At 40.6% G+C, this 14,465-nt stretch overlaps 1 protein-coding gene and 1 pseudogene across 1 annotated transcript; both read left to right on the top strand.

Annotated features, from left to right (window-relative positions):
• Nucleotides 1-1,857: 1,857 nt before the first annotated feature.
• LOC102266431 (small ribosomal subunit protein eS25-like) lies at nucleotides 1,858-2,831 on the top strand. Its single transcript, XM_070358206.1, is given in 4 exon segments — nucleotides 1,858-1,865; nucleotides 2,395-2,547; nucleotides 2,549-2,572; nucleotides 2,574-2,831. Coding segments are annotated over 4 exon segments (399 nt in total). The 3' UTR covers nucleotides 2,788-2,831.
• Nucleotides 2,832-13,614: 10,783 nt separating this feature from the next.
• Nucleotides 13,615-14,096, top strand: LOC106701603 (large ribosomal subunit protein uL23 pseudogene; annotated as a pseudogene).
• The last annotated feature ends 369 nt before the right edge of the window (nucleotides 14,097-14,465 follow it).

The raw sequence follows: 14,465 nt of genomic DNA, 5'->3' as shown, positions 1-14,465 counted from the left end.
ATCCCCCCCAGCATCAGGGTCTTTTCCAATGAGTCAACTCTTTGCATGAGGTGGCCGAAGTATTGGAGTTTTAGCTTCAGCATCAGTCCTTCCAATGAACACCCAGGACTGATCTCCTTCAGAATGGACTGGTTGGATCTCTTCACAGTCCAAGGGACTCTCAAGAGTCTTCTCCAACACCACAGTTCAAAAGCATCAATTCTTCGGCTCTCTGCTTTCTTCACAGTCCAACTCTCACATCCATACATGACCACAGGAAAAGCAATAGCCTTGACTAGACGAACCTTTGTTGGCAAAGTAATATCTCTGCTTTTGAATATGCTATCTAGATTGGTCATAACTTTCCTTCCAAGGAGTAAGCATCTTGTAATTTCAGGTAATTAAGCAATTTCAGTAATTCTTAATAGCATGACAGATTTTATTATCTTTTAATAGGTATTAGCTAATGGGACCTAGGGAAGCACAGGAAAATTTCTTTTGCATTAAAGCAGTTCTAGGCAGAGTAGTATTTATTTAGAGTGATATATTGCCAGGGCTGCCACAACAAAATACCACAAACTAGGTGGCTTAAACAACAAATGTATTTTCTGACAGCTCAGGAGGTGGAAAGCCCAAGATCAAGGTCAGCAGGTTTGGTTTTTTGTTTTTGTCTTGAGTCTTCTTTGCCTGACTAGCAGAAGGCCACCTTGCTGTGTTTTCACATGACTTTTCTCTGTGTGTATGCAGGTCTGTCCTCATCTCTTCTTAATAAGGAAAGCAGTTACAATGGATTAGGGCCTACCTATGTGACCTCACTTTATTGTAATTACCTCACTACAGATCCTGTCTCCAAGCACAGTCATGTTATGATGCACCAGGGGTTCGGATTTCAACATATGCTTGTTGAGAAGATAAAATTAAGCCCATAACAATTGTCATCTTTTATTTTATGTAGTAGCAAACTTGATGATAAAGCACACTTCAATTAAGGTAAATCTGTTTTCCTACTGTCTTCCAATGGGAATATACTGCCCTCCCACCCCTCAGTGAAACATATCGATAGCAAGAGTAAGACCTTAAGCTCAAAAGCAGAAACAATTTTGAATTACTCTGTACTCTCCAGATCCTACCCCCGCAATTTTGATTTTATTCTTGCTGTTTTACCAAGTCTTTTCTTTATATTGTCTTCAGTCCTTCTTCAAATGATGAGCATACCTTCCAGATACAGAGTTGCTCCATTTCATGTGGAAGATTCTATAACTTGGCTTCCCTTTCCCCTTTTGTCCGAGATCTCAATGAACTGTTTTAAAAAAAAAAAACCTAATTTTATGGAAGTAGAGTTGATTTACAATACTGTACTCTGCTCTGTAGCAGTGTGATTCAGATATATAGATAGGTATTCTTATCCATATGGTTTATTATAGAATATTGGATATAGTTCCCTGTGTTGTACAGTAGGACCTTGTTTATTCTATATATAATAGTTGTGTTTGCTAACCCCAACCCATCCTTCCCCCTTCCCCCTCTCCTTAACAACCACAAGTCAGTTCTGTATGTCTGCGAGTCTGTTTCCGTTTTGGTAGGTAAGTTTTCAATGAACTCTTCTACCACCTCACTTATCCCTGTCTTTTTTTTATTTCTCTTTCACCTTCCTTTTTATTTTCGGTGTTACTGTGTGCAAAGGCCTAGACATACAGAGTAAGAAGAAATACATGTTCTTTTCGTGAAGTTTACTGTCCAGTGTGGGAAGATGACCTTTAAAAAAAATGCACTGACTTTAGATGGTAACTGAGAGTTGTGATTTGATGTGAAAGCAAGGGGGTAGCTACTATAAGAGAATGTGTGTTTTAAATTTAAATAGAGCTTGGAGAAGGCCTAATGAAGTGGTATTTGAGGTGAAACCTCCCCATTGAGAAGAAGAGTTACTTTCCTGCAGATGGATATTTGCGTTGTTTTTCTTCCTATTTATTTTGCTGTTAAAAACATTGATGCTTTGAACATTCTTACACACATTTCTTGATGGATATTTCCAAGAATTTTAAGGTTAAATCTAGGAGTGTTAATTGTATGTTATTCTGTATGTGAATGTTTAGTTTTCAGGATGGTGCTGAATCATTTTCCACAATATTTATACCAATTTACATCCACGAAGGAAACAAAAGAAATTCCATTTAATAGGCTCCCCTGGTGGCTCAGTGGTGAATCCACCTGCCAGTGCAGGAGACATGGGTTCAATCCCTGATCTGGAAAGATCCCACATGGCGAGGAGCAGCTAAGCCCATGTGCCGCAGTTGAGCCTGTCTGTGCTCTGGAGCCTGGGAGCATCAACTACTGAGCCCATGTGCCCAGAGCCCGTGCTCTGCAGTGAGAGAAGCCACCGCAGCCTTTTTGTCCGGCATCATAGTGAGGCGGCAGTTGTTGCAGCTGCTCTCCGGGCTTCGCTGTGCCGCCCAAGGATGACAAGAAGAAGAAAGATGCCAGAAAGTCGACCAAGAAAGACAAAGATCCAGTGAACAAATCTGGGGCCAAAAAGAAGTGGTCCAAAGGCAAAGTTCAGGACAAGCTCAATACTAGTCTTGTTTGACAAAGCAACATGACAGACTCTGTAAAGAAGTTCCCAACTCTAAACTTATAACTCCAGCTGTTGTCTCTGAGAGTCTGAAGATTCGTGGTTCCCTGGCCAGGGCAGCCCTTCAGGAACTCCTTAGTAAAGGACTTATTAAACTGGTTTCAAAACACAGAGCTCAAGTGATTTACATCAGACACACCAAGGGTGGAAATGTCCCAGCTGCTGGTGAAGATGCATGAACAGGTCCCACCAACTGTAGATTTTGAAAAATAAAACTTTATTATCCCCTTCTGATAGCTATGTCAGAAGCTTTCTCTATCTCCTTTATACTTTAATAAAACTTTATTACACACACACAAAAAAACTTTATTAAATAAAAAAACAAAAATAAGAAAAGCCACTGCAATGAGAAGCCTGCAACTAAAGAGTAGCCGCACTGCTCACCAAAATGAGAGAGAAGCCTGTGCAGCAATGAAGATCCAACACAACCAAAAAAAAAAAAAAACTCAGAGCCAGGGTTCATTAAAAAAAAAACAGAGAAATTCTATTTGAGAATCTCCCAAACTTCCCATAAGAATTTTCATTCTTGTCAGTACTTCACAAATTTAATTTTTACCAATCTAAATATGTATTTTTACCAATTTTTCATTGCAATTTTAATTTTATTTTCCTGATTATTATCTGTTTTTTTATTTTACTTTTTAAAATAAATTTAAAAATACATTGTGGGTAGCAGATTTTTGTGAGTGATATATTGCAAATATTTTCTCTCATTTTGTGGCTCTCATTTCACCTTCCTCATGGTTTCTTTTAATAAAGTTTTTTTAAGATGGTCGAATTTGTCATTTTATGGTTAACACTTTTTGTGTCTTGTTTAATAGCTCTCTCCTAACCCTGAGGTCACAGATAATTCTCTATTTTCTTTGAAATGTTTCTAAAATATGTACTCATATCTAATTATTTTATCTATCACTGATTCCTTTTTTCCTTGTGGATACTTAGCACTCTTTATTGAAAAGTCCATTCTTTCTCCAGTGACCTAAACGGCATCTCTGTCTTATCAAATTTCCAAGTGTGCATGGATCTGCTTCTGGGCTCTCCATTCTGTTTTATTGGTTGGTTGTTTTGTACCAGCACAGTGTACCATGTTCATTTCTGTGGCTTTATGGTAAGTCATGCTATTACATTTTAGAAGCAACCAGTAAAAGTTCTGTAAACCTATTTGAGATCTTAATTGGAAATTCATTTAATCTTTAGGTCATTTTTAAAGAAAATGACATCTTTACAATATTGAATCTTGCTATCAATGAACATGATATTGCTCCACTTACATTTCAATGAAGTTTTATAATTTTTTACATGCCACTCATGAATACCTTTTAAAAAGATTTATTTTGTAGGTTATAAGGAGCTCATGATCTGAGCCACAGTCAGCTCCAGGTACTCTTGGAAAAGACCCTGATGCTGGTAAAGATTGAAGGTAAAAGGAGAAGCGGGCAGCAGAGGTTGAGATGGTCAGATAGCATCACTGACTCAATAGACATGAATCTGACCAAACTCTGGGAGGACGGGGGAGTCTGATGTGCTGCAGTCCGTGGGGAAGCAAAGAGTCGGACACTGTTTAGTGACTGAACAATTCCTAGGTAACTAATGATTTTTATTATTTATTTAAATGGTCTATTTTTGGCTGTGCTGGGTCTTCGTTGTGCTGGCTTTTCTCTACTTGTGGTGAACAGGGGCTGCTCTGTTGCAGTGTGGGGGCTTCTCACTGTAGTGGCTTCTCTTGTGGGGCCTGGGCTCTGGGATACATGGGTTCAGTAGTTGCAGTTTCTGGGCTCTAGAGCATAGGCTCAGTAGTTGTGGCGCACAGGCTTAGTTGCTCCAAGGCATGTGGGATTCTCCTGGACCAGGGATCAAACCCATGTCTCCTGCATTGGCAGGTGATTCTTCACCACTGAGCCACCAGGGAAGCCCCTAAATTGTCTCTTTAAAAAAATTGCTTTCTAACTTTGTTATATAGATAGGCGACTGCTTTTTAACTTTTTTCTCTCTCTCTCTTTTTTTTTTTTTTTGCCATACCATGTGGCTTGCAGGATCTTAGTTCCCTACCAAGGATTGAACCCTGGGCCATGGCAGTTAAAGTGCCAAGTCCAAACCATGAGACTGCCAGGGAATTCCCGACTTTTTTTTTTTTTTCTTAACTTTAATTTTTATACAATTGTAGATTCATAGGAAGGTGTAAAAATAGTACGGAGAGTTCCATGTACTCTACCCAGTTTCCCAATGGTTCTGTCTTATGTGGATATAGTACAGTATCAAAGCCAAGAAATGGACATTGGTGCAACATATATGTATAGTTCTGTGTCATTTTGTCAAGTGTGTGGATTCCTGTAACCATCAATGCTATCAAGAAACATCTATTCCATTACCACAAAGCTCTCCCTCATGCTGCCCATTTATGGATCTACCTACCCGGCATTCGAGTATTATTTTTAGACCCTGGTAGTTAATAATCTATTCTCCATATCTGTAATTTTATCATTTTGAGGAATTTATCTAAATGGACTCATACAATACATAGTCTTCTGAGAATTTTTTTTTTCACTCGGTATAAATGCCCTGAGATCCATCCAAATCACTGCATGTGTCAGTAGGTCATTCCTTTTTTATTTCATTTTCTGGATGTATTCAGTTTGTTTAGTCATTCAGCTATTGAAGGAGCAATTGCTTTTTAAATATAAAAGCAAATGCCCACTTTAATCATAATTCTGAATTGCTTTTTTTGTGTTAATATCTATGGTTTTATAAAGCATAGTAAACTAAGCTAGGTATTATTATTTTGCATTTTGGCCACGGCACATGGCACATGGCCATGTTCTCTGACCAGGGATCAAACTCGCCCCCTGTAGTGGAAATGTGGAGTCTTAACCACTGGACTGCCAGGGAAGTCCCAGTATTATTAATTTTTATTGGTTAATAAGATTTGCTATGCTATGCTAAGTCACCGGTCGTGTCTGACTCTTTGCGACCCCATAGACGGCAGCCCACCAGGCTCCCCTGTCCCTGGGATTCTCCAGGTAAGAACACTGGAGTGGGTTGCCATTTCCTTCTCCAATAAGATTTGAGACATATATAAATGATATCTCTATGATATACATTATAGTTATAACTAGACAATTAAAATTCACACACTTATATGAAATATTTGTAACTCTATTTATTTCTTTATTTTGACCACCCTGTGGGGCTTTTGTGATCTTAGTTTCCCAACCACGGATAGAACCCGGGCCCTTGGCAGTGAGAGCAGAGTCCTAGCCACTGGGCCACCAAGGAATTCCTCTATTTAGTCATAATAAATTTAGATCTACCTGAAAAAGATACTACCTACCATAGGGCTAAGTACCTGAAAAGCACTTCCAGGATCATTGATTTAATATAAAGTGATTATTTAAACAGACACATGTGCACATAGCTTTCCTCCATGTCTTTTTTTTTTTTTAATATTTATTTATTTGGCTGTGCCAGCTCTTAGTTGTAGCATTCTGGACCTTTTTCAGTTGTGGCGTGTGGGATCTAGTTCCCTGACCAGGGATTGAACCCTGGCCCCCTCCAATGAGAGCATGGAGTCTTAGCCACTAGACCATTAGGGAAGTCACTTGTTGACTTGTTTTAGAATTTTATTTAATTCATCTGTAGACATACAGACCTTCTGGTCCCACTCCAGACCAACTAAGTCAGAAACTTGGAGGGGGCGGGTGGTACCCAGCCATCTTTTTACAAAAGCCTTCCAGGTGATTCTGATGTACTCTGAAGTTTGAGAACCACTATGATAGACTGTTGTTGTTTTTTTTTTTAAGTCAAGGAAAAAACAAGCCAGAGAACATTTGAACATATACCCTATTAGGTTTTATACTTGCTACTGTCTTTCTTCTGCTTTTGGTCTCTACTTTTGGTCAAGTAGGGTGTGTTGCTGTTACTTCTAGGGCCAAAATAACCTCAGCCCAAACACTCGTGGTGTCAAATCTTGGCTTTTGACTTAGCAGCAGCTGCCATGGCCTGGTTGTTTTTTCCTCTTGATCCTGTTTCTCAGACAGAGCTGAGGGCTAGCTGTATCACAGGCTTTGAGAGTGGTTTTGAAAGTTGAAAATCTGCAGTGTTGATCTAGCTAGAATGGGACTGTGAAGATCCTTGGTGAGTCCTTACAGATGGTTCATCTGCTCAGGCCAGGGTTGGCGGTGGGGATGGTGCAGTGTGTGTTTGTGGTGGGTGAGGGTCGGGGGATTGTAATGATCACAGATCCAAGGACTGAAAAGGACATTTTAAAGGCCTGAGCTGTGTGGCTTGGACTCTAGGATCAGGTTTTTTCACAGTCTTATCTGTCAATCCTCTTTTTTTAAGTCCTGCTTTTGGGGGATTATGTCTAGAAAATGTTCTCCCTTTCTCCCCATTTATGCTACTTTTATCTGCTTTTCTTTGTTTTTCAAATACCTCATTGGTCCACTTGCAATTTATTCTGGCTTTAAATTGTTATTTAATGTGTCCATTTGGAGGACACTAACATTTCATTTTATCATGTTTCCCATGTACTGCATCTCTTTGTTATTAAAATCTCTTGGTCTTTGTAAATTAGTAAAAAAGTTTACTACCAGGTATTTTTGTTTGTTTTTTGCCATTGAAATTGGATCTTTTGTCCATTATATATTCTCACAGGTAGCAGCTGGAGGAAAACCACTGATGTAAGCAACTGTTGTATTTTATAACTCGCTACCGTGATGAACCTCAAGTTGTCACGGTTTTTCAGTCACGGTTTTTGGGTTGTCCTGTTACCTGTAGGCAGCCCTTCTGCACTGGTGTCCAGGATACTGTGAATGTGTTCTTTCTGTTGTCTTTTTTGCTTATTTTCCTCTAGAACTCTTCATTCTCCAAGTTTCAGTCCTTCAGCCATTCAGTGCATAGTCTCTTCCTCGGAGGAGTGTTCATCCACTTTTTAAAGTTTGCCTCAATGTTAATGGTTCCCAGTGTATTCTGAGCCTTGACTCTAATTCTAAATGTCTGGAAATACCCTGGACTGTCCTAGGACCTTGAGAAATGTGCTTTTCTAAAGCTGAATAGGGACTTCCCTGGAGGTCCAACGGTTAAGGCTCTGAGCTTCCACTGCAGGGGGCACAGGTTCCATCCTTAGTCAGGAGACTAAGATCCCACATACTGCACAGGACAAAAAAAGAAAAAAAATCAAAACGAAAAAAGCTCAGCAAAATAGTCTAGGATTCCTTTATTCCGGTTGTAGTTTTAAGATTTAAAATTTTTCTTTGTTTTCCACTTCCACTTAGTTAACAAATCTTTTTTTTTTTTTAATCTTCCTTTCAAATGTCCCACATTTATCTATCATTTCCTTCTAGTCACGCTGAGTCCAGGTCATTTCTATCCCTTTTGAACCATTACTACCACTTGCCAACCGGTTTTCTTGTTCCCCGTCTCTTCGTTTGTTGGTTCATCAACATTAACTGAGCTCCTGTCTGCCTGGGATTGTGTCAGGTGCTAGGACTTTACGAACAAGGACCTACTCTCAACGCGTTGAGATGAACAGGGAAAACAGGTAACCAAGCAATCACGGTATTGTGTGGTGTGTGCCATAGCACAGATGTGACACCAGGTGCCACCAGAGTATGGAAAAGGAAGGACTCGGGACAGCTCTGGAGAGGAGGTAAGGCTTGAGCTGGGTCTCACAGAATTGGTATGAATTGGCCAGGAATTTAGCCGTCTGGGGTTGCTAACTCTGTTAGATCAAACACTTATTTGGGAAAGTTTTTTTCTCGAAATGCTTGCCATATATCCTATTTTTTTGGTATGAGACTTTAAGGTTCTGTGAGGGCTATTTTCACAGTTCAGTCATTTTAATTCAGCATGGAATCAAATTTCAAGCTAACAAATGGCTAGATTTACTAAGAAACTAAACTCCAGGTTTGTGCACGTGTGCTCATCTTCAGTCATATCTGATTCTTTGTGACGCCATGGACTGTACCCTGCCAGGCTCCTCTGTCCATGGGATTCTCCAGGCAGGAACACTGAAGTGGGTTGCCATGCCCTCCTCCAGGAGATCCTCCTGACCCAGGGTTCAAACCTGCATCTCCGGCATTGCAGGCAGTTTCTTTACTCACTGAGTCACCTGGAAAGCCCAAACTTCAAGTATAAATCTGTTAATCTTTCCCCCAGAGGATGAGATGGTTAGATAACATCACTGACTCAATGGCCATGAGTTTAAGCAAACTCTGGGAGTTGGTGAAGGACAGGGAAGCCTGATGTGCTGCAGTCCATGGAGTCGCAAAGAGTTGGGCACGACTTAGTGACTGAACAACCCCTTACCACAGTTGTATAGTCATATCCCCAATAGTATCTAGATTGTTATGATCAGATTCTGGAAATCAACAAGTCTCTGATAGATTATGATGCCCTCTTAGCCCATCCACAGACCAGTAATCTGACAAACAGGTTTATTAACCCATTACAATAAGGGAGGCTATACACTAGAGGACCAGATAAAGTATAGAGTTAATACAGGATTTGAGGGAAGCGTGGAGATAAAATGTGAATGAAACAGTATTTTGACAGGCTGATAGCAAAACAGGGCTCCCATGGTCAGTGTCAGGTTTAAACTGTTAGACTGAGCTCAGGAGTGATGTTTCCTTGGAAACTAAAAGTTTAGTTGTGGAATACTACATCCACAACTCCTTTCCTGAGGCTTTACACCGGGGTTGTAAATAAAGGCTGCTTCTCTGTGTCAGAGTGACTTGGATGTTCAGTCAGTAATGGAATATTTCATTTTTATGGGTTTAATTTCAAATAGGAAAGTTTCTTCTGATTAATAATTTTAGAGAACAAAAGCTTCCAGTGAGTAAGAAAGCAGGAGTCATACAAAGATGGGGGTTATTTGATACTCTACAACTGTAATGTATCATGGGGAGAGATGCTTCTGTTATTCTGCAGCTGCCTTTTACTGTGTCTGTTAGCCTAGCCTGGGTAATGGCAAGACAGGTTTCAAATGTTCTCGGTCCTACCAAATTTTGACTTTTTCAGTCCTCATATTATAATAAAGCAGGATCTGTAGACAAAAGGCAGAAAGGGGTCTGATGAAGAGGGGCACTCCTCTGTGAAGCCAGTGGTTGGTGGGCCTCCTTGCTCCTGGCATCAGCTGCGTACCTCTATAATAGAATGGTATATAATCATCTTTATGAATCTGGGCTGTGAGCATCTTGAGTGTCGGGCGTTTCAAAGATTCCCTTTGTCCTCCCAGTTCTGGCCCACGATGCTGAGTGAATTCACACGTGAGTCATCAGGGTTGCTCACCCCTAAGTTTTTACTGCTCTGCCACTCTGCCACATCCAAGGTGGAGGTAGCAAGCACTACCTGTCACCTGAGCAGTGTGTCCCTAGAGTTCCTAGGACTGGAAAAGTGCTCTTGGCTCTTGGTGTGGTTGGTTAGTGAAGAATGGCAGGGAAGTCATTTGCATATATGTTAAAATCAGCTGACTTCCACAGAGCCACAAGTCTTGTTCTGAGCCTCTTGCAGACTCTCTGGCCCCACCTTTACAAACAAGGCATGTAAAAAACACCTTCTTTAGGTGTGGTACCAAAGTTCCCTCCAGGCACAGGCTGTTGAGTTGATGCTTTTCTGGAAGATCCTTATATATAAAAAAAATGCCAACAGGTACACAACAGTCATGGATTCTTCAACTCACAGAGTTTAAAGGGAGCAGTCTCATATTAAAATGAACTCTTAGCTTCCTAAACTAACTTCATTGGTATGTAATCCATCTGTGTTGTCATAGGAGTAGCTAATATGAGTCTCCTTAAAGGCTTTCAAGTTAAATCACTTTCTCTTGGGTTTTCAATTGCCTGGTTCTAGACCTGGGATTCCTGTGCACACATGGAAATGGAAGCTTGTACAAGGTCTAGGTACCCGGGCCACAGTGATTTCCTCTCTCTTTTTATTGTGGTAAGCTGCTTTCTAAAGTAACTTCTGCTTCTGGTTGAGGATTATTTTGTTGAATCAAATATAGCAGTCCCTGCTTATTAACTGTCTGTATCCACAATGTAATCATGATATACCAGTTGCCAAGGTAGTTTTCCACTATATAAAAATATGATAAATAATTCATAGGGAGAATCACTGACAAAATAAAACTTGTGCCTTCAGTAACTTTTATCTGGGGATCTCAAGAGAGCTCTTCACAGATGGTCCAGCCTAGTATAGAAGTGCCTCTTGCCAGTGTGCCTTGAATAAAAGAATGAACTTAATCTTTAGGTAACGCATAAAGCTTTTGCTCTTTATCACAGCAGATGTTAGAATTTTTTAATTTTAAGAATAAAATAGTGTTCAAATGCAACAAAAACCATGTTCCCTGCCTCCAGCCATGCTGCTACTACCCAAAGACATCTCTTTCTAATGTAACTGTTTTTTTCCTGCTATTCACTTCTATCTACATAATATGCTTATACCATGGATTCTTGACTAATCAACCTTAGATCATGTTGTTTACTTTCTCTCTGGCCAGCAAGGACCTAGAACTCTCATACCCTGCCACCTCTCAGTATGAACGTGGTGCAGGCTTTCTTTTTAATGTCAGTATTAAATGATTACATTAGTATGGCTGAAGTAAGCAGTGTAAGATGGTTATAGTTCTTCTACATTGTATTTTTCCTGAAGTTATATTTTGCCTTTACTTCCTCTTTCCTGCAGGGTTGGGAGAAAGGGAAAGTCACTTGGCTTTTCAGGGTGGTGATGAGACCTGGTGCCAAACAGCTTCTTAAGCAGCCTTTTAACCATTTCTGTTGTCCCCAGCCTCTCATCTCACTCCCTCTGCCCTCCACCCCAAATTCTCAACTTTGGCTTTTCCTATGTACAGGATATGGGACTTCCCTGGTGGCTAAACAGTAAGGAATCTGGCTGCAACGTGTGAGACCTGGGTTTGATCCCTGGACTGGGAAGATCCCCTGGAGAAGGGTACGGTTACCCATTCTAGTATTCCTGCCTGGAAAATTCCATGGACAGAGGAGCCTGGTGAGCTGTAATCCATGGGGTCACAAAGAGTCGGACACGACTGAGCAAAACACCTTCTTACACTTTCTTTCATTTTTATATATAGCATATATCATCATATTGAAACTACTGCAAGATTTTAAACAGATAATATAGGTGTGTATGTGCATTCTTAGTCACTCAGCCGTGTCTGACTTTGTGACCCATGCATTGTAACCCACCAGGCTCCTCTGTCCATGGATTTTCCAGGCAAGAATACTGGAGTGGGTTGCCATTTCCCCCTGGGGGAATCTTCCTGACCCAAGGATCAAGCCGTGTCTCCTGCATTGTTAGGCGGATTCTTTGTTACTGAGCTTCCTGGGGATATAGGAGTGATTGCTATATCTTATACTGCTATATCCTAGTTCAGAATGTCATCTACTACCTGAACTGCATTTCACAATTATATCCTATTTAATCCTAGCATCTTGCTGAGTATTAATAAATATTCTATAGCCACCAACACATCTATCACAACAGAGATGCTTTGGTCAAGTGAGTTTGGGATACATTGGGTTATGCAAAGTTAGATTTTTACTGCAGGACTTCTAAGAACAGCTACTATGCATTATAACTCCCCAAGAAGACTGTCCTCCCCCACCTTTCTTTTGAGAATACCAGTGTTCCTTGGAGCATATTGAGCAACCCTGAACTGGGTCATTCAATAACCGCCTAAGGGGTTTTCCCTGTCCCCAGTCTCTTTTATCCTAAAACTGTGATTTATATTTTTGCCACACTTTTCTTTCTAACTCACAAAGCCCATCTTGGCACTTCAGTTCTCAGAAAGCTTTCCTATTTTCATGAAAAAATACAGTCCATCCTCAAGATCCTCCATGTTTTGGCCGTAACAGATCCTCCTACCCACTGTTCCACCATTTCCTCATGCTCCTGCACATTTCAGCCAGCTTGATCATGAGTTTTACCTCAGGCCTACAGAGTAACTGGAAAGTCCAGTTCCTGCTCTTCTTTCACGCTGAATGTTCTACCCTTACTTCTCATCATGTCCCACGAATGCCTCCCTGATCCACTTCCTTCCCCAGGCACTACTCACGTTGGAACATAAGTCATTCCCTCCCCCTGTGCTCTGCCGTTTTGTCAGTGATTCTGTTAGACTTAGTACGTTCAGCATTGCAGCTGTTGTCTCACTGGTGGAATCTAAGACCCCTCAGGGCAAGACAATATCTTTTTTATTTCATAATTCTAGCATGTGTACTGATTTAGGTAAATATTCAATCATAGCTTATTAAAAATTAGAAACAGAAGCACTCTTTGGAGATCCAACCTGAAACAATAAGAGGTAACATTATTGAGGAGTTGATTCTTCAATTTCTAGGTTATCTGGCATGTTATTAATTTACTCTCATCTAGATGGCTTTTCAGTGGTTTCATCTCTTCCAGATCAGGGTAAAAGGAAACTGACAGTGAAATTACTCTAAACTTGTCTGCTATTTAGTAATTTAAAGAATAAGTATACTGCGGGCAGGAATCCCTCAGAAGAAATGGAGTGGCCATCATGGTCAACAAGAGAGTCCGAAATGCAGTACTTGGATGCAATCTCAAAAACGATAGAATGATCTCTGTTCATTTCCAAGGCAAACCATTCAATATCACAGTAATCCAAGTCTATGCCCCAACCAGTAATGCTGAAGAAGCTGAAGTTGAACGGTTCTATGAAGACCTACAAGACCTTTTAGAACTAACACCCAAAAAAGATGTCCTTTTCATTATAGGGGACTGGAATGCAAAAGTAGGAAGTCAAGAAACACCTGGAGTAACAGGCAAATTTGGCCTTGGAATACGGAATGAAGCAGGGCAAAGACTAATAGAGTTTTGCCAAGAAAATGCACTGGTCATAACAAACACCCTCTTCCAACAACACAAGAGAAGACTCTATACATGGACATCACCAGATGGTCAACACCGAAATCAGATTGATTATATTCTCTGCAGCCAAAGATGGAGAAGCTCTATACAGTCAGCAAAAACAAGACCAGGGCCTTTTTGTGAAGATGGCGCTGGAGGCGAAGAAGAAAGCCCCTGTTCCTCCTAAAGCTGAAGCCAAAGCAAAGGCTTTGAAGGCCAAGAAAGCAGTGTTGAAAGGTGTCCACAGCCACAAAAAAAAGAAGATCCGGACGTCGCCCACCTTCCGGCGGCCCAAAACACTGCGGCTCAGGAGGCAGCCCAAATATCCTTGGAAGAGCGCCCCTAGGAGAAACAAACTTGACCACTATGCCATCATCAAATTCCCCCTCACCACTGAGTCAGCCATGAAGAAGACAACAACACACTGGTATTCATTGTGGATGTCAAGGCCAACAAGCACCAAATTAAACAGGCTGTGAAGAAGCTCTATGACATTGACGTGGCTAAGGTCAATACTCTGATCAGGCCTGATGGAGAGAAGAAGGCATATGTTTGACTGGCTCCTGACTATGATGCTTTGGATGTTGCCAACAAAATTGGCATCATCTAAACTGAGTCCAGCTGGCTAATTCCAAATATAAAAGTTTTCACTATAATAAAAAAAAACAAAAAACAAAAAAACAAGACCAGGAGCTAACTGTGGCTCAGACCATGAACTCCTTATTGCCAAATTCAGACTTAAATTGAAGAAAGTAGGGAAAACCACTAGACCATTCAGGTATGACCTAAATCAAATCCCTTATGATTATACAGTGGAAGTGAGAAATAGATTTAAGGGCCTAGATCTGATAGATAGAGTGCCTGATGAACTATGGAATGAGGTTCGTGACATTGTACAGGAGACAGGGATCAAGACCATTCCCATAGAAAAGAAATGCAAAAAAGCAAAATGGCTGTCTGGGGAGGCCTTACAAATAGC

Source organism: Bos mutus, chromosome 21, assembly GCF_027580195.1.
Source record: "Bos mutus isolate GX-2022 chromosome 21, NWIPB_WYAK_1.1, whole genome shotgun sequence".
NCBI lineage: Eukaryota > Metazoa > Chordata > Mammalia > Artiodactyla > Bovidae > Bos > Bos mutus.
Note: the sequence above shows the minus strand (reverse complement) of the source record. Positions and strands in the feature narration are given on the sequence as shown.